At 39.3% G+C, this 21204-nt stretch overlaps 2 protein-coding genes and 1 gene segment (V, D, J or C); all 3 read right to left on the reverse strand.

Moving 5' to 3' along the window:
* Nucleotides 1-15016, reverse strand: part of LOC146633799 (immunoglobulin lambda-1 light chain-like) — a 38010-nt gene extending 22994 nt beyond the window's left edge. The window contains exons 1-3 of one of the 5 annotated variants that reach the window (XM_085351660.1): nucleotides 14977-15016; nucleotides 14780-14882; nucleotides 10559-10781 (exon numbers count right to left, since the gene is read on the reverse strand). In XM_085351660.1, coding sequence (XP_085207786.1) covers nucleotides 10559-10781; nucleotides 14780-14882; nucleotides 14977-15016 — 366 coding nt within the window. Of the gene's footprint in view, nucleotides 1-10558; nucleotides 10882-10980; nucleotides 11021-14545; nucleotides 14883-14976 lie in introns of those variants that run through there. The other 4 variants (XM_085351658.1, XM_085351657.1, XM_085351656.1 and 1 more) reach the window with 4 other exon arrangements.
* Nucleotides 282-2664, reverse strand: LOC146633802 (serine/threonine-protein kinase pim-1-like). The gene is made up of 9 exons (XM_085351655.1): nucleotides 2604-2664; nucleotides 1975-2211; nucleotides 1724-1849; nucleotides 1506-1600; nucleotides 1320-1367; nucleotides 1017-1235; nucleotides 747-927; nucleotides 490-660; nucleotides 282-400 (listed from the first exon to the last, which is right to left on the reverse strand). Exons 1-9 carry the CDS (start codon nucleotides 2662-2664, stop codon nucleotides 309-311), a joined length of 1230 nt encoding a protein of 409 aa, XP_085207781.1. The 3' UTR covers nucleotides 282-308.
* Nucleotides 15017-16264: 1248 nt separating the features above from the next.
* On the reverse strand, nucleotides 16265-16874 carry LOC146633803 (Ig kappa chain V-VI region NQ2-6.1-like). The segment is given in 2 exon segments: nucleotides 16265-16599; nucleotides 16856-16874. Coding segments are annotated over 2 exon segments (354 nt in total).
* Between the last annotated feature and the right edge of the window lie 4330 nt (nucleotides 16875-21204).

The raw sequence follows: 21204 nt of genomic DNA on the forward strand, positions 1-21204 counted from the left end.
GATGACTTTAATGTCATCAAATAAAGACAGTTTTGATGGAGCTCCTGACCCAGCCCAAGCTCTCTATGAAGACGAGGAAAAACTCCCCAGGGGGCCAGATCGATGGGAAGAAACCTCGGGAAAGCCCATTCAAAGAGAGATCCCCTTTCCTGGGATGGCTGGGGGGGTTACAGGAAGTCCGAAAAAGCTAATTTTTTATTTATTTATTTTTTAAGATTGACCCATTCCTGTCCAACAGAAAAAAGAAAGGAGGTTACCACAATGTATCACACTTATATGATAAGGTGTGAATTGTGTGTTTGTGTGTGTTATCTTAGCCAGGGGTGAAGCTGGAGCTCCTCCAGTGTTGGGCGCTTCTCCGGGGCTATAGTTAAACATGCCTCCAAGAAATTCTGGCATTCTTGAAAGAAAGAAAAGATCAAAAAGATGAAGATGATAGTTCTAGTGATCCAAGACATCAGTGAATCTGGAAGTGTGAAGTTTTCTTACCTGTGGACAGACGCTTTTTGATGCTCAGTTTCTTTGCGAGGAACCTCTCGGTACTAAAGTGCCGTGCATGAAGCGCTTCATACAACACCACTCCCATTTGCCACACCGTGGTGGGTCCACACCTGTAGCAGCTCCTCCTGTACCACTCGGGAGGGGTGTGAAGAGGAGTGCCTAACAAACAGACACAATTACAATTTCTTCTAAAACAAAAGACACAAATTGCTACATCTGTGAAAAGCAGGAGCAGAATATGTTACCATAGAAGACGCGATACAGAGATCGCTGTTTAACAAAGCAGCTCAGTCCAAAGTCAATGATGCGAACTCGAGGCACATCGGAGCCGGTCTCAATCAGAATGTTTTCTCCCTTGATGTCCCGATGAAAGATGTGTTTATCCTCAAGTTCCTTTACAGCATCAACTAGTTGCTTCAGAATGACCTGGAAAAGATGAAAAACACAATAATGAGTTAATGCTTTTCTGCCTTGATTGAATGCTGTACAGTCTAAGGCTCTCCCAGTCAACCTACCTTGGCCTTGTCCTCTGGTAAAGTTCTTCCATATTCTGCTTTGTATTTTTGCAGGTCCACAGCGGGGACAGGTCTCTCCAGCACCAGGATCAGCTCTTTGCCAAGGTCGAACCACTCCAGCAAGGACACAGGTGCTGATATTCCCACTGACCCTTCTGCTTCACCTGCAAGTTTAACCATAATGGCCACTTCCACCGAGAGCATCTTCCCGCTTTCATCCTGAAATATTACAACAAAGTGGATGATGAGGAACGCCGCATTCAATCCAGTAATGTAAAACTAATTCAAGTGTTGGACGCTTACCGCCACTTTGCAGTAGACTTTATTTTTGGGAATGTGTTTGATGGCAACCTAGAAGACACAGAGCATTGGTGAGCATTTCCTCAGTATGACATAATGAAAGGTGGAAATACAGCAGACGTCTCAGTTTACGATATTATCCATTATCTGCGTTACTGCCTGTCTTACTACCATCATCTGAACACTTACTGGAAAACGATCTTCTATCCGGTAGCCAGAAAACACTGCTCCGCAGCCTCCTTCTCCGAGCTGGTGCTCCTCCACATATCTGGCTTGGAATTCACCTGAACAGACAAAACAGCAAATCTTGTTTTATTACAGCTGTGACACAAATTACTCTCCTCTGTAGCCTAAATGTTCCTTTTGCCCTTCCCCTGAATATAAAACCCAAGCTGCTTGCTACTTACGTTTTTGGTCTGCCACTGATTTTTTGTCCTGGTCCACATTCCTTTTTTTTTTCTTGGGTGACTCTATGTCGTCTCCCGTGGCCTTTCTTTTGCCATTTTTTGCGCACACCTGTTTGTTGTTCAAGTCTGGAGATGTGGAAAACACCAAAAGCACATCAGCTCACTGGATGATAGACACAAACACTAAACACCAATATCTTAAACCTAGCAACCACACTTAATCTACCCCCTTATTCAACTAATTAGCCTACCTTTACCAGAGTCCAACGAGGAGGATGCTTGCTCCTTGTCACCGCTCATATGGTCAAGAAGTTTAGCCCTCTTTGCTCTCTTTGTTGTGTCCTCTTCATCTTGCACAACCTTGCGCTTCACTCCTTTGACCACATCTGAGCTGGTGGAAGGACCAGCCTGTTCAGCGACCCTCCTCCTTTTCATTGGGGTCTTCTTTTCAGGACTGGCCTTTCTTTTAGCAGTCCTGCTCTTACGATCTATAAACGACAACAACACAGTGGTGAAAAAGAGTCCCCGACATCAAGACTGGAAGCAGTTTGATGGCAAAGAATTTGAAATTGCTTTTGCTTAAATGATCACAAGTTTAATCTTGGGATGAAAAAAAAAACTGATCAGTGCGAGTTGATACTAGGTTTACTAAGTCTTAGATCTTGATGGCACTTGTTGGTCTGTTTTTACTGTTGAGTCCAAGAATAAACTTATTACATTATTTTACCAAAAGACCGGTAACCTTTCTTTGATTAGACATCTTGTATTAAAGCTATTTTCAATTAAACATATGATTCAATTGCTCCAAAAATGATTCACACAGTGTCAACATTTCTAGGATTTGGATTTTACCAGGATTTGATTTTATTATTTTACTTACCTTGATCTCCCGAATCTTTCTTATCGGCTGGAGTGGCAATTTTTCTTGTTTCCTTTTTCATTGTAATTTCGGAGACCCTTTAAAATCGAAAATGTAAACCGTAATGAGCTAAGATTGAGTTAATATTCCTTCAAATGTGCACCCTTCAAATGCTTGACTTTTCTAACTGAATTCTGTAAGTGAGCTTTATAAGTAAACTCTGGAAACTATGGCAACACAACATAGAATCTTGCCTTTCAGTGACTTCACTGACTGCCAGTAGTTCAAAGTAGTTTACAGAAAAACACTGGCAGACAAAGCCATAATATTTCTTATAATTCAATCATTTCATATCAATTAAACAGTTTCTTTCATTATCTTTCATCATTTGTATAAAGACCTCATCTATGGATGACAGTATGAAGATTTGTGGTTGACCACACACATTATAATAAACACAGTGTCAGCTACATTGTCATCTGATTTAAAGTATTTATTATGTACATTTAACTGTCATGGTAGTGAGTCTGTGACCCAGTGTTTTGTGTTTGTTCATTTATATTCATTGATTATTCTTATGTATGTTTTTGGTTCTCTTTATTGTTTTCTTCTTGTGTTATATTCTTAGGCTTTAGGTTTCTGTTACTTTGCCTTGCCCCTGTGTCCCACGTGTCATGTCTAGTCACTCTTGTTTCCATGTTCCCCAATTTCTCCCCAGTCAGTCATGTCTCTGTGTCAACTCTGTGTCTTTGTAAAAGTCTCTTGTTTGCTGTTTTACTTTGATAGTCATGTGTGCTGTGTTAGTGTTTTCATGTCTGTGAAGGTTCTCAGTCATCTAGGTCATCGTAGTCTAAGGAGTTTGGAAAGAAAGCGTCTGGACTTGAAGTTGCTTGAAGATGTTTCACCTTCTCGGATGAAAAGAACTTAAACTTTGCTTGAACGTCTTCAAGCAACTTAAAGAAGTCCAGACGTTTTCTTTCTAAGCTCCTTAGACTATGTTAGTGTTTTCAGTTTTCCTTCCCCATGGTCTTGTTGTTTGTGATTTCTCGCAGCTGTGCTCTCATCCTGTGTCTTATTCCCTCATTTATCCCTCTGTGTATTTAAGCCCATTGTTTTCCTCTGTTTGCTGTTGGGTTATCTGTGTATCATCCATGACAATTAAATGAAATAGCAAATGCAACTACAATTTCAATGAGATTCATTCCTGGCATTCTACTGCGGTGGCTGAAAGTAGACACCAAGCATTATCACTGTAACTGATGTAAATATTGGACTTGGAGGGGATTCGTCTGATAGACTGATGCAAACATTACTGTGAGGAAATTTTTGAATCTCCCAATTTTCGTTGGTTACTGTATCACATTTGTATGGCAAGATGTGAATTCAGTATGCGTGTGTGTTTGTGTCAGAGAGGAGTTTATCTGAGCCAGGGGTAAAGCAGGAGGTCCTCCAGCATTGGGCACTTCTCCAGGACTTTGTTAAAACTTGTTTTCAAGACGTCTGAAATGAAAGAAGGACAAGAGATATCGAGATGATAATTCCAGTGATTCAAGCGATCACATTGATTTTCTGCAAAATTTTCGTTTTGAGAGTCATTCGGCTGGGCAGGGGGTATAACACATCTGCAATGCAGCAACATCTGCTCTCTGGGCCTGTGTGAGAGTGTTATCTCAATGGCGGGAATGAGGATGTTGGAATTTGGCATCTCAGGCACCAACTCATCTCTTTCCTTAACCGGGCTCACCAGAGATTGGTTTCAGCCTCTCTCCATGCTTTAAGGAGGTTGAGTTGATAAATCTGACTGGCCCCTCCCCTGTCTGACCCTATCTCTTCATAGTCAACACCAATGTTCTCACCGTGTGACCATGAACGGTCCTTACCACTTGGCAAGTAATTTCGAGCTAGAAGAAGGGAGTAAGACAAGCACTTTATGTCCCTGTGAAAATACAACTACATTTTATCAAATATCACTAAGCAGTCCTTACCTTTAAATACAGCCTGGTTTCTTTCTCTTTCTTTCTATATCTCTGAGTGAAGTTAGCTCTCATTCTTTCTCTTCCTGTGAAATACAGCAAGTAGAGCTTTAGATAGCAACACACTGTAACACAGTTAGTGTTTGTTGAGGTGATAGAAATGCTGCATTTGAAATTACCTGACACAACATTTTACTCCCTTTTATGTTCACTCCTTTTTTTCTGAAGTACCGCAAATTATGGGCACGTGGGGTTGTTCTGGTGTTGTGCTAAAAATAAATAAATCAACACTACAGTACATGGTTTGTTCTTTCATCTCTTTTTATGCGACATCCTCTACTGATTAAAACGCGACTGCCTTTCACTGTTTAGGCTCAAATCTCATTGTTTGAAGGCCTGCAGTGACGTGAAATATTAACTTCCCCCAAATGCGTTAAACCCAAAGTAACGAGTTTGTTTTGAAAATATACGGAGTGGAAACTACAGATATTTGTAGTTTTGCACGTCTTTCTTCCTCCACCAGAGGCCATAGGCGCTGTCGATCTTGTATGTCCTCCTGCAGCAACATCTCTGCGAAGCTGATGCCTTCTTGCTTGCAGGTTGAAGAATCTTTGGTGCGCCTCCACAATTCTTCTTTAATTCGCCTCTGTGTGAATAGAATAATGATGTTTCTGTTTCTGCCATCAACTTGTTTCCCTAAGCGGTGGACAATATCAACAGCCTCTTCTAAGTTCAAGTCAGGGGCAATCTTCTGAAGCGTTTGCAAAACCTTCACTCTAATGTTTTCGTCTTTGTCTTCCTTCACCCCTTTCAGTTTTAGGCACCACCTCATTCGGTAGCGCTCTTGTTCTCTCACTCTTCTTTTCAAGTCTTCGTTTTCTTTAAGCAGCAGTTCATTCGCATTTGCCAGTTTAACAACTTTCAGTTTGCAATCAGCTATCTCTGCAGCGTTAAACTCTACAGCCTTAGCCAAGCTGGCAACCATAGCTGCACTTTGTCTGTTTTGTTCCTTGATATCCTCCAGTTGTGCTTCAAATTTTTTGTCAAGTCCCATAATGGCTTCAAAAATAGTTTTATTGGAGATATCATCTTCCTTCGCTGAAGATTTTGTTCTTTTCTCCTCTGGCGGTTGTTTTTGTCTCCCTGTGAGGTGTCATGCCGAGCAGATATCAGAATTGAGTTCAAGCAAAGTTGACTCTTTTGGTGATTACAGTTTGTCCGGGCGGGCTGTGCGTCTTATTTCATCTGCAGACACGTCGTTGGATGAGGAACAGCTCATGTTGGCATCAGTGGCAGTCAGGATGGCGGCATCTTCCAGAGGGAAGGTCAGGTCGCTGGTCTCTCTGAGCAGGACCCTGTCCACCAACAAGCCCGGTTCCACGGCTGGAGATTACCCTCCTCCGGCTGAAGCCCCCGCTTTTCCCCCGAACAGCGAGCCAGCAGCGGCGCCTCAGCGGAGACCCAAAAGCAGCGGCTGCTCCGTGCTCCTCTTCCCCAGTCAGGGCAGCCAGTTTGTGGGCATGGGCAGAGGACTTTTGAAATACCCCAACATTAAAGAAATGTTCACCATAGCCCAGAAGATCCTGGGTTACGACCTGCTGTCTCTGTGTCTGGAGGGCCCCGAGGACGAGCTGCAGAAAACCCCAAAGTAAGTGCCAGATAAATGTCTGGAAAAGGACAATAACTGCAGGTCCTGCCTTCTTAAATGTGGCCATTTTATCTTTTTTAAAAAAAAAAAATACTGCTACAGTAATATTAATTTATATTTAAAATGTGCGCACATTATGTATGAAGGTGTGGATGAATGATGCTTGTTGTAAGAAAGCATTTTGAGTGCCCAGTAGAAGAGCATCTTTCAAATGCAAAGTTTCTCATTTCAACTTTAATTACTGCACATGATTAAGGCGATAAGAGTAAATAAGGCTTCCAACAGTGGTTATTTCTTATTATCATATCTTATTTTTATTGGTTTTATCAGTAGATTGTTGTTTCACTCCCACCAAAAACATCACCGTAAATAATCTTCTGATTCTGAATGACCATTTAAAAAAATAAACAAATTGTTCTGAGTTAATTTCAGTTACGGATGTATCAGTGACGTAAATGATATATTGGTCATAATCGGGAGGCTGTTACATTTTTTTTTTTTTTTTACTTGTTTTGACTTGTCTTTCTGGGGCGATGAACTTTGCAGAAGGTAGAAAGATTTCTTTTTGGGGTTTTTTTGTGCATTTGTTAGCAAGAAGAGGCAGTCGCTTATTAAGCTTAACGCAGGAATGCTTTACAAACATTCAGAGATGGACTTACACACTTGCTTTACTTCTCTCGGGGATAACTTTGTCGGAGATGAAATGCCAGGTTGCTAGCGAAGCTCCAAATGCTATCCAGACCACCGACAGGTCCCGCATGCCACAGCCGCTCTATCACGTGATGCATACTGCTCCGACGTGCTAACGTTCTGAGGTGAGTTACGGCATGTTGCAAGTTTTGCGAGGTGATTTCGTGATATTTAATGGATCGGATTACATTTTTTATTTTTCTCCGATATCCGATCCAGTAATTTAGGTCAGTATCGGACCGATACCGATACGTAATATCGGATCGGTCCATCTCTAATTTATATAATGTCAATACTATCAAATTTATTCTGATTTATGTTTATTTATGTTCTTAGGGCTGCGCTCTTCTGGACAGAGATCTCTGATGTTGTTCCTGGGATCTGCTGGAGCCGCTCACCTAGCTTGGGAGTCACCAAACCGAGTGTTCCAATTACCACTGGGACCACTGTTACCTTAACCCTCCACATCTTCTCGAGCTCTTCTCTGAGCCTTTGGTATTTCTCAAGCTTCTCGTGCTCCTTTTTCCTGATGCTGTGCAGGGTGTACCCCCGCCTCTCGCCCTATGACAGCTGGGATAGGCTCCAGCGCCCCCCGCGACCCTGAAAAGGATAAGCGGAAGCAAATGGATGGATGGATGGATGAATTTCAAATAAGCTCAATGTTTGTTTATTGTGCTTTAGTTATTTGTTGGCATTAGTTTATTTGTAAAATGATCCCATGCAATACAATTCTACTGTACTGCATTCTTTTTTGTTATTTTTATTCATCAGTCATCAATAACAAAGTTTGTTTTGTTTGTTTGGGGAATGTATTTTTTCGATCTGTTAGTTTTTGCAAATAAAAAAACTTTTAGTTTTTGTAATTTCTATTTCGGATAACAGAGAAGCATATTTTTAACATAACTGCTGTGTACTGTAAACAATCGCTTTCAAGCACATTCACAGATCATTACGTTGTGGTTTATGAGCACTAGTGCTAATCATTTAAACAAGTAAATGGCCTGCATTTGTATAGCGCTTTTCTAGTCCCTAAGGACCCCAAAACGCTTCACACTACATTCAGTCATTCACACACTGGCGATAGCAAGCTACATTGTAGCCACAGCTGCCCTGGGACGCACTGACAGAGGCGGACACTGGCGCCACCGGGCCCTCTGACCACCACCAGTAGGCAAACATGGGGTTAGTATCTTGCCCAAGGATATTTGGCATGCAGCCAGGAGGCAGCCTGGGATCAAACCACCAACCATCTGATTAGTGGCTGACCTGCTCTGCCACCTGAGCTACAGCCACCCAATAGTAAAATACTTAAAACACATTCAAGTATTCTTGACAGAATTGCAGTGTGCAGAAAAGACACTGAGTAAATACTGTATATTTCCTTCCCATGAGTATTATGTCAGTCAGTTTGATCGTCATCATTTTTACAAATGATAGAAAAATATATACCATAATAATACAATAGCTACAATAAATCACACCGTGTTCTTAAAAATGGTTGTAAAAGAATCAAACATTTATCACTAGTGTCCTTATCCTCACACTTCTATATTTTCCTTCTGCCTTAAAAATATGTTTCTGAATAATCAAAACTAAATGTAAATGAAGATGGTGTAGAAGCTCTAAACTAGCTTCAGTATAGCTTTATATATATTTTTTAAACTGCATGTTAACTACACTTTTTTTTAAATGATAAGTTAAACTGCTGTTGGACAGTTAGACCTGTGAGTAGTGTCTATAAAATTTCTGTTATTAAGAATAGCTTGCAGCAACATATAATACTATATGTTGGATAGTTTGGTTTATGTGATCTGTTCGGGCTGATGTGAGTAAATGAGATGTACATATTTCAGTGCTTTCCTCTTTATGCCTTTAATAATGAAGATTAAAAAGGATTTAAAAATGGAGGATTTAGTGTTTAATAGCACATTACAGGGTTTCTTTTATGGGTCTTTTTTTTTTTTGCATGTGAAAGTTTCTAAAAAAGCAGAAGTACTAATGAGGAGGTTTTTGTCACTGTCTAAATCACTGTGGTACAGCTGCACTGGCAGAGTCATCCCATGTCTGACAGTAATACACTGCAGAGTCTCCTGTCTCTGCTCGCTTGATAATGAACTGGTAATCAATGTTTGATGAGGACTTAGAGTTGAATCTGTCTGAGGAGAATCCTGTTCCAAAGCTGGGTGAGCTGCTAGAATGATAAAATCTTAGAACATACTGAGGAACCGTTCCAGGAACATGTTTATACCATCTAACAGAATTCCCATCATATCTCTCTATGTTACAGTTGAGAACAACTTCTTGACCTGGAGAAACTGTGTGGACAGCAGGTGTTTGGGTCAACACAATCACTGCATCAACATCTGCCAGGAAACACAGAAAAAATAGAAGTTTAAAGTTTAGCTCTAAATATGGACTAAAAAATGGAATAAGAAGATCTTACATGTTAGAGCAGTGATGAGAGTGCAGAAGGTCCACAGCATGTTGTCAGTGTGAGGTGTAAATGATCTTTACTGTTTAGAGATGTGAGTAGGAGAAGAGAGCTGGAGCTTATAAAGAGGAGAGGCAAACTAAAGGAGGAGGAGATTAAAGAAAACTACTTTCACTCATAGATTAAATGATTCATGAGCAGTTTCACATTGTTGTTCATTGTTGTTTCCGATTCATATTCATCATTCGTGCTCAAGTCTGTCATAAAATAATATTCTTGAAAAAGTTGTTGTAGCTGTTAGTGTGGCTCTCATTTTGGCCTTCTGTTGCTGTAGCCCATCTGCTTCAAAGTCAGATGTACGGTGCTCCCAAACATGCTCTTCTGCATAGCTTGTTTTGAAACATTGCACCAAAAACTGCTGCTCGCTGGATATTTTCTCATTTGAGTCCTCCATCCCTGTAAACCCTAGAGATGGTTGTGCAAAAAAATAATCCCGGTACATTAACAGTGTCTGAAATACTCACGCCAGCCTGTCTAACATCAATAACCATCTCATGTTTAGTCATCTTTCTTCTTTATTCTGATGATCGGTTTGAACTTCTGCAGTCTGTCTTGACCATATCTAGATATGTACATTGCTAGCTTCAAGTTACTAGATATTAGATATTTGGATCACTATAATAAGCACTGGAACAGGTGTCCCTAATAAAGTGGTTGTTGAATTTATGTACCGTGACTGTACTGGACTATACATTAGTTGGTGCCACGTTCTCAGTTTTTTTATATTTTCTTTGCCTGCTTTCTGATGCATAGAGTTTCATGAGTAACAATTTGCTTTTCTCCATTACATTAGTTATGTAACGTTTCCAAAAGTTCCTTCATATTTTATTTCTGAAAAATGTTTGCACTATTAGACCTGCATTAATGCAGAACTGTTTCCAAAGTTAGTAATGTTTTGAGAATTTTTTTTTTTTTGATGACTCTGTCTTTATAGGGTGGTGAAAGTTTTACATTTATTCATTATCATGTTTTTTAGAACTGATTGGCAAGTGCTATGACTTTTCTCCTTTGAGAAATGAGCAAAAATTGTTTGAGAAAAACTGCAACACATTATCTGCAGTTGGTGGGTTAACACTGAGTTGCTTGATCTCTCAGTTATCAGGATGTGGAAGAGTGTCAAAAAGCAGAAGTATTAGTGAGGAAGTTTTTGTCACAGTGTAAATCACTGTGATACGTACTCCTTAACAGAGCTGTCCCATGTCTTACAGTAATAGACTGCAGAGTCTCCCTCCTCCACATTGTTGATGATCAAACGATAATCTGATGTTGACTGATGAGTGGATGTGAATTTTGGAGCAGAGAACCCAGAGCCATAGGTTGGAGAACTAGAGCCATGATAAAAATACAGCACAAACTGAGGAACTCCTCCTGGAGTCTGTTTATACCACCGAGCAGCACTATCAGTAACAGTCCCCAGGTTACAGTCTATGGTGGCTGTCTGTCCTTTTCTTACTGATAAAATAGGTTTCTGTGTCACCACCGTCACACCACTCACACCTGCAAACAACAATAAGACATGGAGTCATATGAAGCACACTGATATGTGAATCCAGCACCTAAACTAAGATTAGTCTGAAGTATAAATAGGTCTCATACATGTTAGAGCAGCGATGAGAACACAGAGAGTCACCAGCATGTTGACAGTATGAGCTGAGAATGGACTTAGAAAGAGATTGCACTGTCTAAGTACGATGAAGAGAGGAGGTGTGAACCATTTAATATATAACTGAAACTCAGAGAGACTGACAGGAGGAGGAGCTTTAATATTACTTTGTTAATGTCCTTTAGCTGTATTGTTGATGCTATAACAATTACTTTTTTAAAATTATGGATTAGTGTCTTAGTATGTTTGGACAAACACAGAGCAGTATCTAGCCAACCGCCTATGTTTGACCAACTTAAAATTAATGAAATATTTCTAGGTGTGGGCAGCACATTCTTGATACTAAAAAGATGGAGCAATAGATTTAAAATTAGGACACAGTATAAATGTATGAACTTTGAGGAGACAAAAAAACAATAATATAAATAAAGAGTTGTTATCAAATAAAATAGCACAAACATATGAATGTTTTTTTTCATGTTTCACTAATTACAAGACAGAATAGTCAAAGTGCTATGCCTTACTACAGATCAATGGCATTATTACATAATCCAAACCACTAAAATGCCAGAACTTTTCCTTGAAGTTTCATGAAAGTGGAATGGTTAATGTAGTAGAATATTTTATAAAATATCACTTTATTTAGAAATACATACCCATATGGAAAAGAAATAGTAAAAACTTGCATAAGATGTGGCCTACTTCATATAGTGAATCATATAAGGCTTATATGATTAGTCATGAAAGTGGCCACTTTCTCATTACTTTCATATATTGTATTAATAAGTATCCAAAACATACAAGTTTCATTTATAAATTTTTTCAAGGGATCTTATATCTGTTTTCACTCTTGTATGCTTTTCATACAAGTTTCACACAAGACAGATACAAGATAAGATTTATATATATCTTTTCCATATGGGTAACAACTGAACACAGGGTCCATACAGTATGTACACAAAAAAATTAGCTAATAGAGTCCCAGCTTATATTGTCACCAAGTTGTTTTATTTTCATGAGCAGTTACAGAACCAAAAAGAACGGCTAATCAGTAGATATGGGAGAGGCCCAGCCAACTGGTTGACACTGAAATTTAATTTGACCTGTCCTCCTGCTTACTTTACTAAGTCATAATAGACTTGAGTAGAATCATTTAATTGATAGCTTAGCTTGATCCACTTGAGGTTGAGGAGTTACACTGAACTCCTCTGGAACCAATATCAATAACCGTATACAGTCTGACCTTAATTCACTCATCAATACCTCAGGATGTATAATGTAATTTATCAGCTTTATTAAATGTAATGTAGAGAATATTTACAGAAAAATATGTCAAGCTTGGATAATTATTGAAAATAAAATGTGTGTGGACAGGTGAAATTGTATATTTAAAGAGAAAAATCATTTAATGTCTACGCTTTTCCTAATTAGAATAGTTTAAACATGTAGAGTGTTACAGAGTGCTGACACTTCTTCATTTACATGTACTGTAAATGTAAATAATAAATGAACTCTTGCAGGTGCATCCTGGGAAAAAGGGGATGAAGAAGTAAAGAAGTAATGCTTCACTGACTGACGATGCAAATTAATTCAGGGTCAGAAACATGTAGTTTCACCGTAACTTTGACCTTTATACATTTAAACCTATAAACCCTTGCTCACTAGTGTACAGTTTGTATATTACATAGTGGCAACACATGTTCTTCAAACTGTCATGACACAAGTCTTTCTAACAAAAATCTCTTCAAGCGGCTGGCCCAGGCTGTGAGTCGTCGCTTGGCAGTTTCCAAGCCTCAGGTATGGACAGGTTCCTGTACTTCTTAGGCACCTTCTTCATCGCACCTTTCTGCAACTCCACTAACCTCCCTCAGTGCTACCTTGATGTTAGCCTTTAGCCTGCTTCTCCATGGAGGGTACTGCCCCTTGTGGCTGTTCAACTTGTAGATCAGCTTGTTAGTCTCGGTAATGGTAGCTGTAGGTATTGCCCGTAGTGCTGCATTAACATCATCTAGCAGACCTTCTGAGGGTACTTCACGTAGTCTTGGTAACTGGCTACAGGGGATCGAGGTTTCAAACTTGGCCATGATCCTATCTTTCAAGTCAGTTCCTCTCACACTGAACGATCCTTCTCCTATCGCGCTTGGGGCTTGGTACCCAATCTTGGGTGGGGGTGATGATATCTCGCCCCTGACCTGGCGTCCTGGCTCCCCATTGCCATAGCATTTATGTTGTACTTCATCAATCTCTAGCTGTGATAGCAGTCCCTTCTTTCAAATGTTGGAACACTGAGCTGCTAGTTGTTTCGCCGTCATTTTGGATGTTGGGTATGGAAGAATCCATAGGTCCCTCATCCTATTCATGTAACCCCTACCACCAGGGTTACATGGTTGCATACTAGCATTACAACAACCCTATTTTTGTCTCTTGCCCACCGATGCCTTCTTGTCAGGGTGCCCTGGTTCCTCAACACACTGATTTTATGTTTTTTGTCTGATTTTACATCAGATGTGTTAAGTATGTCAAAATGAAAAAAAAAATAACAGTAAATTCAGACATGTGAGGTTGTGGTGAAAAGAGCAATACCAAACAAGGCAAGATAAATAGTTTTTAAAGGTGAAATATAGAGGTAAAACCAAAAGTAGTCAAAAACAGCCAATTACATCCTTTTTTTCTTCACTGAGCTGGGTCACATTCTCAGTTAGAGACTTGACCGAGTCCCACAGTGAGGCATTTTCAGCAGTGAGTGTTCCAGCGGTGCCTGCCGGGGAACTTCTCTAGGAAGATGGCATCTCGTTCTTGGCTGGGGAAGAGGAACTCTCAGCCTTCCTCAGGTCTACAGTATTTAGGCACCCGTCAATGTATCCCTGGAAAGCATCTCCTTGCTGTCCTTCGGGGTGTTGGAAATGATTTTGCCATCTGTCAAATGTTTGGTGTAAATTAAGCTTCAAAAAGTGTTTGTTTAATTCTGAGCCACCGTTCATTTTTTTTTTCTGTCAAGTACAGTAAGTCTGTCATCACTACAGCATTTTCGTTCTGCTCCTACACATGGTCTTTCATGACTTTATATAAGATGGTGCTGTTGCCACAGTAGAGAAAATCCTTCCAACATGTACCATTTTCATTTACAGGTGTAAATGATGTCTCTTTCAATCGTTGCAGCATGTCACTGCTCAGTGGCACAGAGTCATGTGAGCATGGTGCAACTAAACACAGAACAACATGTTGTGCTTTGCCCTTCCTCGGCATGTGCAGGGGATGGGCAAAGCGTGCCTGCATGAGAAGACCAGACAAAGGAAAAGGAAAGGATGAAAGTAAAGTATCAATACTATTGATATCAGATCAATCTGCCGACCCCTTGTCTGTGTATTATTTGATGCGTAGTGTAGTTAGTAAAAGTGGAAATAAATAAGTGAAAATCAAAAACAGCAATTTTTTGTTTGTAAATTCATTATATGCAGCTATGGAGATATTACACTGAGTATACTTGACAGCGCTGTGATCAGTATAGAGTCTAAAAAAGCAGAAGGAAAAGTAAGAGGTTTTTGTCACAGTGTAAATCACTGTGATACATCCTCTTTGGCAGAGCCGTCCCATGTCTCACAGTAATAGACTGCAGAGTCTCCCTCCTCCACATTCTTGATGATCAAACAATAATCTGTTGTTGACTGATGAGTGGATGTGAATTTTGGTGAGGAGAACCCAGAGCCATAGGTTGGAGAACTAAAGTCATGACGAAACTTCAGCACATACTGAGGAACTCCTCCTGGAATTTGTTTATACCACCGAGCAGACTGGTCAGTAACAGTCCCCAGGTTACAGTCCATGGTGGCTGTCTCTCCTTTCCTCACTGATACAACAGGAGGTTTCTGTGTGAGCACCGTCACACCACTCACACCTGCAAACAACAAGAACACATGGAGTCAAGATAAACACCCTTACAGATGAATATAACATGAGGTCTAAGCTATACTGTAACTCAAACTCTTTACATGTTAGAGCAGTGATGAGAGCACAAAGAGTCACCAGCATGTTGTTGATTTGAGCAAAGAATTAAGAAGTGAAAGATTTGGAAGAGCTATTTAACACAACTAATGGGAGGAGGAGCTGTTGGTTTTTGTTTGTTTGTATTTCATTGGTTACTTTCCTTTCTTCTTAATCATCCATCATTTTTTATAATTTATATATAATTTTTTAACTACTACTACTACTACTAATACTGATACTACTACTAATAATAATACATTGTTGTTATTATTATTATTATTATTATTATTATTATTATTACTATTATTATTGCTACTACTACTTCTATTATTATTAATATTTTAAACAAAAAGTGAGTAGTTTTCTGCTACCATTCTATGATTCTAGGACTGACCAAATTATATTACCTAAAACATTATAGGTGTGGACTGTTACATTCATTTCAGTATTTCTGTGTTTTGTTCCACACTGTGTGTTTGGGAATGTAATATGTTCAGATTTCACAAAAGCTGTGGTGTCACTTAGTTTGTTTTATTAGTTTTTTTTGTCACAGTATTCACCACTGTGTTATGTCCTCCCCAATAAAGTCTCTCCATGTTTCACAGTAACACTTTGCAGAGTCTCCTGCTTTTAACTGTTAATTATGTTAAATATCAACACTTCACCAGGTTCTTTTGATTCCTCATAGACATCCGATGGAAGACAACACACTGCTCAGTAAACCATTTTACACTTTATTCTCTTACACAATACTTCTAGAAGGGAGATGCGTCCTGAATGACACGTTGCCGCAAATCTCAAAATGGTGACACACGCTTAACAGTTTTTATTCCAAGCTGGCCCATTCTAGTCTAAACAACAGCATTTCAGTAACTTTCCACTAAAACACAGTTCCCCATTATCTACTCTCTGCAGGCAAACGTGGGCGAATGTCTACTACATTTCTATCCCCTAAGGACACATAGTCTAATGTCTTTATTTTTCAGGGCCGTGTCCACTTAATACTACACTATATGATTTTATGGCATTTTGGTTAATATTAGATTAATATAAGGCTCAGCATTAAAGCACTTCAGGTAACTTCATTCTAACAATTAGCATCTGATTGTCCCCATTGAAATACTGTGTACATACTGAAGAGCTCTATCTGAGATTCTTCTTTAATCTCTTAATTCTGCAGCTAGGAAAAAAACACTATTTGTAGGTGGTGGGATCACAGTGAGTTTGTTTTTTATAAAAAAAAAGTATCAAAAAGCAGAAGTATCTCTGTGGAGGTTTTTGTCCCAGTGTAATTCACTGTGATACGAACTCATCAACAGAGTCGTCATATGTCTTACAGTAATAGACTGCAGAGTCTCCCTCCTCTACGTTCTTGATGATCAAACTATAATCTGTTGTTGACTGATGAGTGGATGTGAATTTTGGAGCAGAGAACCCAGAGCCATAGGTTGGAGAACTATCGCCATGATGAAAATCCAGCACATACTGAGGAACTCCTCCTGGAATCTGTTTGTACCAATAGACATAGCTATCAACAGTCCCCAGGTTACAGTCCATGGTGGCTGTCTCTCCTTTCTTCACTGATAAAACAGGAGGTTTCTGTGTCAGCACTGTCACACCACTCACACCTGCAAACAACAAGAAGACATAAGGTTAAGAGTAACACACTGACAAATGAATATAAAATGGGGTTTAAGCTATACTGTAAGTAAGACTCTTTACATGTTAAACAAGTGATGATTGCACAGAGAGTCACCAGCATATTGTCAGTGTGGGCTAAGTATTCAGTGGAGAGATGGTGGTGGAGAGGTTATTTAATACAGCTAACAGGAGGCGGAGCTTTTTCTTTTTTTTTTGTCTTGCCTGTATTATTAGTACTATTACTGTCACGGTCCTGGGTCATTTTGACCCAGCATTTTCAGTTCTTACATTCCTTTGTATTATGGTTTGGTATTCTGATCCTTTTGTTATGCTTTGTTTATTAGTATTATTCTATGTTCTTTGTGAGGGGTTAGTTCTTGGGTTGTGTCAGTGCGTCTAGCTTTGCTCCCCGTGTCTCGTTAGCCCAAACCCTCTCAGCTGTGTCTCCCTCCTGTTTCTCATTCCTTGATGACTCCCTCAGTGTATTTAAGCCCAGTGTGCCCTTGTGTCAGTGTCGTGTCGTTAATGTCAGTTCACCCTCAACCTGCTGTGTGTTTTGTCTCCCACGCTGGTTCTTTTCCAGTGTTTTAGTCCTTAGTTCCTCTGTCCAGAGTTTTGTTTGTCTTTTGGGGAGTTTAGTTTAGTGAGGTTTTTCCCCAGCAATAAAGCTGCACTTTAAGTTTTACTTCTGTGTCTGAGTCCTGCATTTTGGGTCCACTTCCCCTACCTGCCTGCCACACTGCACATCATGACAATTACTATTATTGGTGCTGTTTTGTGCTTGTCTACTTAAGGCAGGCAAGATCATCCATTTTTTTCTATGTATTTGTTTGTTTGTTTCTTACATTGGAATGGTTACATTCTCCACGTCCTAAATGAAACAGGATTATGCTTGGTTATATTTGATCCTTTTTTTGTGCTTTATTCAGAATTTTCAATTATATGTAAAATTTTTGAAGCAATGTAAAGTAGACAATTTCAGCTTTAGCGCTATTCTCTGACATCAAAATTTATGGTTTCCACAAAAATGCAATCATCTAAATATTTAAAAATGAGATGAAACTGTAAGATGAAAGAGAAATCTGCACATCTGCAGCCATTTCAATAGGAAGAGGTTGTTAGATAGAATGGGCACAATTAATAGGTGAACAGAATTTAGATGGAGATATTTGGAGGAGTAAGTACAGATCTTGTTATTGAACTTTATTGAACTGTTGAAATCTTCATAAGTCAATGAGACCAGACTTATTGTAAAGGTGATGCCCAAACACAGTTGATGGTCAAGATCCAGTGAAAGCAAACTCTGAAAATACAGAAAATATCTACAGCAATTCAAAACTTTCAAGCTATTTTCTGCTTTTATAGATAGTTGATACTTTATACATGAGATACTGAGGCCTGTAGGTGCATCCTGAAAAGAAGTTACAGACCTGGACTCAGTTTAGTCTTTCTTAACAGTACATGAGATATGCAATCAGAGAAAAAATGTAAACGGTATTCAGCTAATTGTTTCAGGATGATCATAACTGAAGCATTTCCAGTAAGTAGCAGCTCTGTTTTATTTTACAGAAAGCTGATACTTCTTTATTTACATGAGGTTAGAAATGAGTTGCAGAAACTTGCAGGTGCATCCTGGGCAGGAAGAAACAGAAAAGGGTCGAGGTGATGCTTCGCTAACAGAGTGTGAAGGGGTTTTTTTGTAACTTGCAAGTCTGCAACCAGCTTTTTAAACAAGTGAAACGTGTGCTTCATGTACAACAAATTATGAAATGATGCTCTCTAGTGTACAGATATTATTATAATATTTATTCATTCAATAATTGTGAGAATGGCTGAAAGACTTTCAAGAGTGATGTGATTACAGTTAAACTCCAAAGATAGAAAAGTATTTTCTTATTAAACTTTGCAATAACGCAGAAATGGTGCACATGTTGTATATTAAGCCTTTTAACTTGCTTTTATATGTAAATAACTGTAGTTTCTGTGACAGCACTAAATAGGTTGACAACAGAAATCAGCAGGTTGTCTTTGTGATAGTGATAACTCATATTTCCAGATGACATACAACTAGAGAACAGGAAGAAATTGTTCTCTATAATATGAATACTTTGGAAATGTAGTTCATCCAATTTAGGTCTTGGCAATTATATGTGCAGATTTCTTTCTAAAATTTGTTTCAATCCAAAAATTTAAACAGAATTGAGTGAGAACTTAATAAATCAGGTGATTACCTGAAGTTGAATCTTTCAAACAAGAAAAGAATCCATCAAAACTCTGCACAACTGTGGATCAAGGGTGTCCTGCAAACTCTTGGTCAATGCTGCCATCTGTCTCCTATTAGTGGAGGTGTTCTCCATCAGTTCTTTGCTGGCTTTAACCCAACTGAACAGCATTGGAAAGTAGTTGTGCAACTGTTGAGCAAACAAAAAAATTCCATTCAACACAAATCACCAGGTTATCAGATATGCTGTACTTGCATTTTTAATTACAGAAGACATTTGTATGACTAGACATGGCCTCATTGCTAGATTAATACTCCTAAGTATGATAAAGTTGCCAATCCTGAGATATCATTTTATTATTAGTTTTGGATTTAAGGAAAAGGAAAGTGAAATCATGTTGACGGGTATCAATTATATGGTGATATGGTGATGATTCTGCAAATATTTTGTGATGGCTAAATACTAGCGGCTTGCATGTCTTCTTTTAACATTCTGAATTGTCCCACTGCCTAAACGAACAAACATTAGGAGCCTCAATGACTACCAACCAGTTGCTCTAACACCTGTTAAAGTGTTTCAAGAAGCTGGTTCCACACCACATCATGTCCTGCCTGCCACCTACACTCGGCCCACTCAGATGCAAAGCTAATAGATCAGCTGAAGGTGCCATTGTTACAATACTCCACACCACCAAAACCATAAGAAAACCCTGGAAAAAAAACCTCCAAAAGGTTATAAGCATCGGGATTTACAGCAGGAACTATGAAAATGAGGAAAAGAAAAGGAAAAGGACAGTAAAAAGCAGGCACAAATGAAAAGACAAATTAGTCTTTAATCTAATTAGAAACATGTAAAGTATGCATTTTACTCTGTAATTCAGTCCACATTAAAGTCAAGATTTTCACCCCTAAAATAACCACTGCAAACTTATTACAATGTTACCGTCACTAACTGCCAAGTGACATCTGTGCTGTGGACAGGATGCACCTTTTTTTTCAATTAGGAACTAATTTCAAACCATCAGGTTTTAATGTTGTCGATAGAGGAAAAGAATCCAAAACAAGCCAGAAAGCACTAGAATATCCTCAGGGACACAGAGCCACATTACACACAGCAACAAACTTGCTGTGTGTAAAAAGACTTGACAAGGTGTCCTGAAACTTTTCGATGTGTCCCTGCTGCAACACACCTCAATAACATGAGTAGGTCATTAGTAAGACTCTATAGAACTTGACTTCATGCTGAGGTTGTAATTCACCCATTTGATTCATGTTACAGCAGCTCATGAGTTAATGAACATGGTGCAATAAAAGCACGTTTAGAAGTACATTTTTCAACGAGTCTTTACTTCACTTTAACTTACTTGAGTAGGGTTAGGGGTTGCTGCCTCAGCATGCAGCCATGTGAAGTTCAAAATGGCCAAGGGCCAAACCCCCTCAGTCATTGTAGGGCATTTCCCATCCATCACTAAGTGCTTCTCGACCTTCAGCACACCTATCCAAGTGGGACTGAAGACAAAACTTGTTAAATTCTCCTCAGCATACTGGACCTTTGTTTTCCAGGCCCTCCTGTCAGTAACAGCATGTTTACATGGATACCTGCAGAAGGAGAAGTTTGATCGTGTTCAAGCAGTGACACACTTAGGGCTCCCCAAACCTCACTTTAACCGGTGACTACCCTACATTAATGTAACAGAAGGTTTAGTTACATTTCAAAGCCTGTACGTTTTCCACCTGAATCAGTACTTCAGATTTTGACTGGGTATTTTTTACACAAGTGTCTCTACTTCTATTTGCATAAAGAATGTCTGTACTTTCGCCGCCTCTGCATGAATGCAACACAGAAACACTTTTACACAAAGAAGGAACTGCGTTCACCTAAAGTGGTCATGAAACTTTCTAATAATAGGTCACAGAGTGCCACCTGGTGGCATAACACAGTATGCAACAACCAACTGCAGACAAAGTAGAACAGTATTATTTGCTACCCGAAACGCTGTAATACTAGGACCATAGGTCTAAAACAAACTACACTATAATCAGTGAGGTCAAGGACATGGACAACAAACTGTCATGGTGCCTCTGTCCTCTTTGTCTCCCTCTTGAGCACTCTACCTCTCCTCTGTTATCTGTGGGTGTGCTGGTCTATGTGCAATAGTGTGACTCATCCTAGTTTCCTGTCTTTTGTGTGCCACCCTGCTATCACCGATAACTTTATTGGAGACGCCACTAAAAGGAGTGGTTAAGCAATGGATTTAAAAAATAAATATATAAATGATATATATGTATGCATATAGCTGGCAACCTGTATTAAACCTGTAGAGAGAGACTTAACTGATATCTAAACACCAAATGAGTGACGAATGGTTCT

This window comes from Diplotaxodon limnothrissa, linkage group LG4 (genome assembly GCF_057381915.1).
Source record: "Diplotaxodon limnothrissa isolate DT_005_m linkage group LG4, D_limnothrissa_male_GT1.1, whole genome shotgun sequence".
NCBI lineage: Eukaryota > Metazoa > Chordata > Actinopteri > Cichliformes > Cichlidae > Diplotaxodon > Diplotaxodon limnothrissa.

What these genes read in the sequence shown, in the direction of transcription:
- LOC146633802 (XM_085351655.1), bottom strand. Translation starts at nt 2,664, where the DNA reads ATGAAAAAGGAAACAAGAAAAATTGCCACTCCAGCCGATAAGAAAGAT. An exon ending in CTCGTTGGACTCTGGTAAAG is followed by an intron (nt 1,850 to 1,974) that starts GTAGGCTAATTA and finishes CCACATCTCCAG; the next exon opens with ACTTGAACAACAAACAGGTG. An exon ending in GGATAGAAGATCGTTTTCCA is followed by an intron (nt 1,368 to 1,505) that starts GTAAGTGTTCAG and finishes TGTGTCTTCTAG; the next exon opens with GTTGCCATCAAACACATTCC.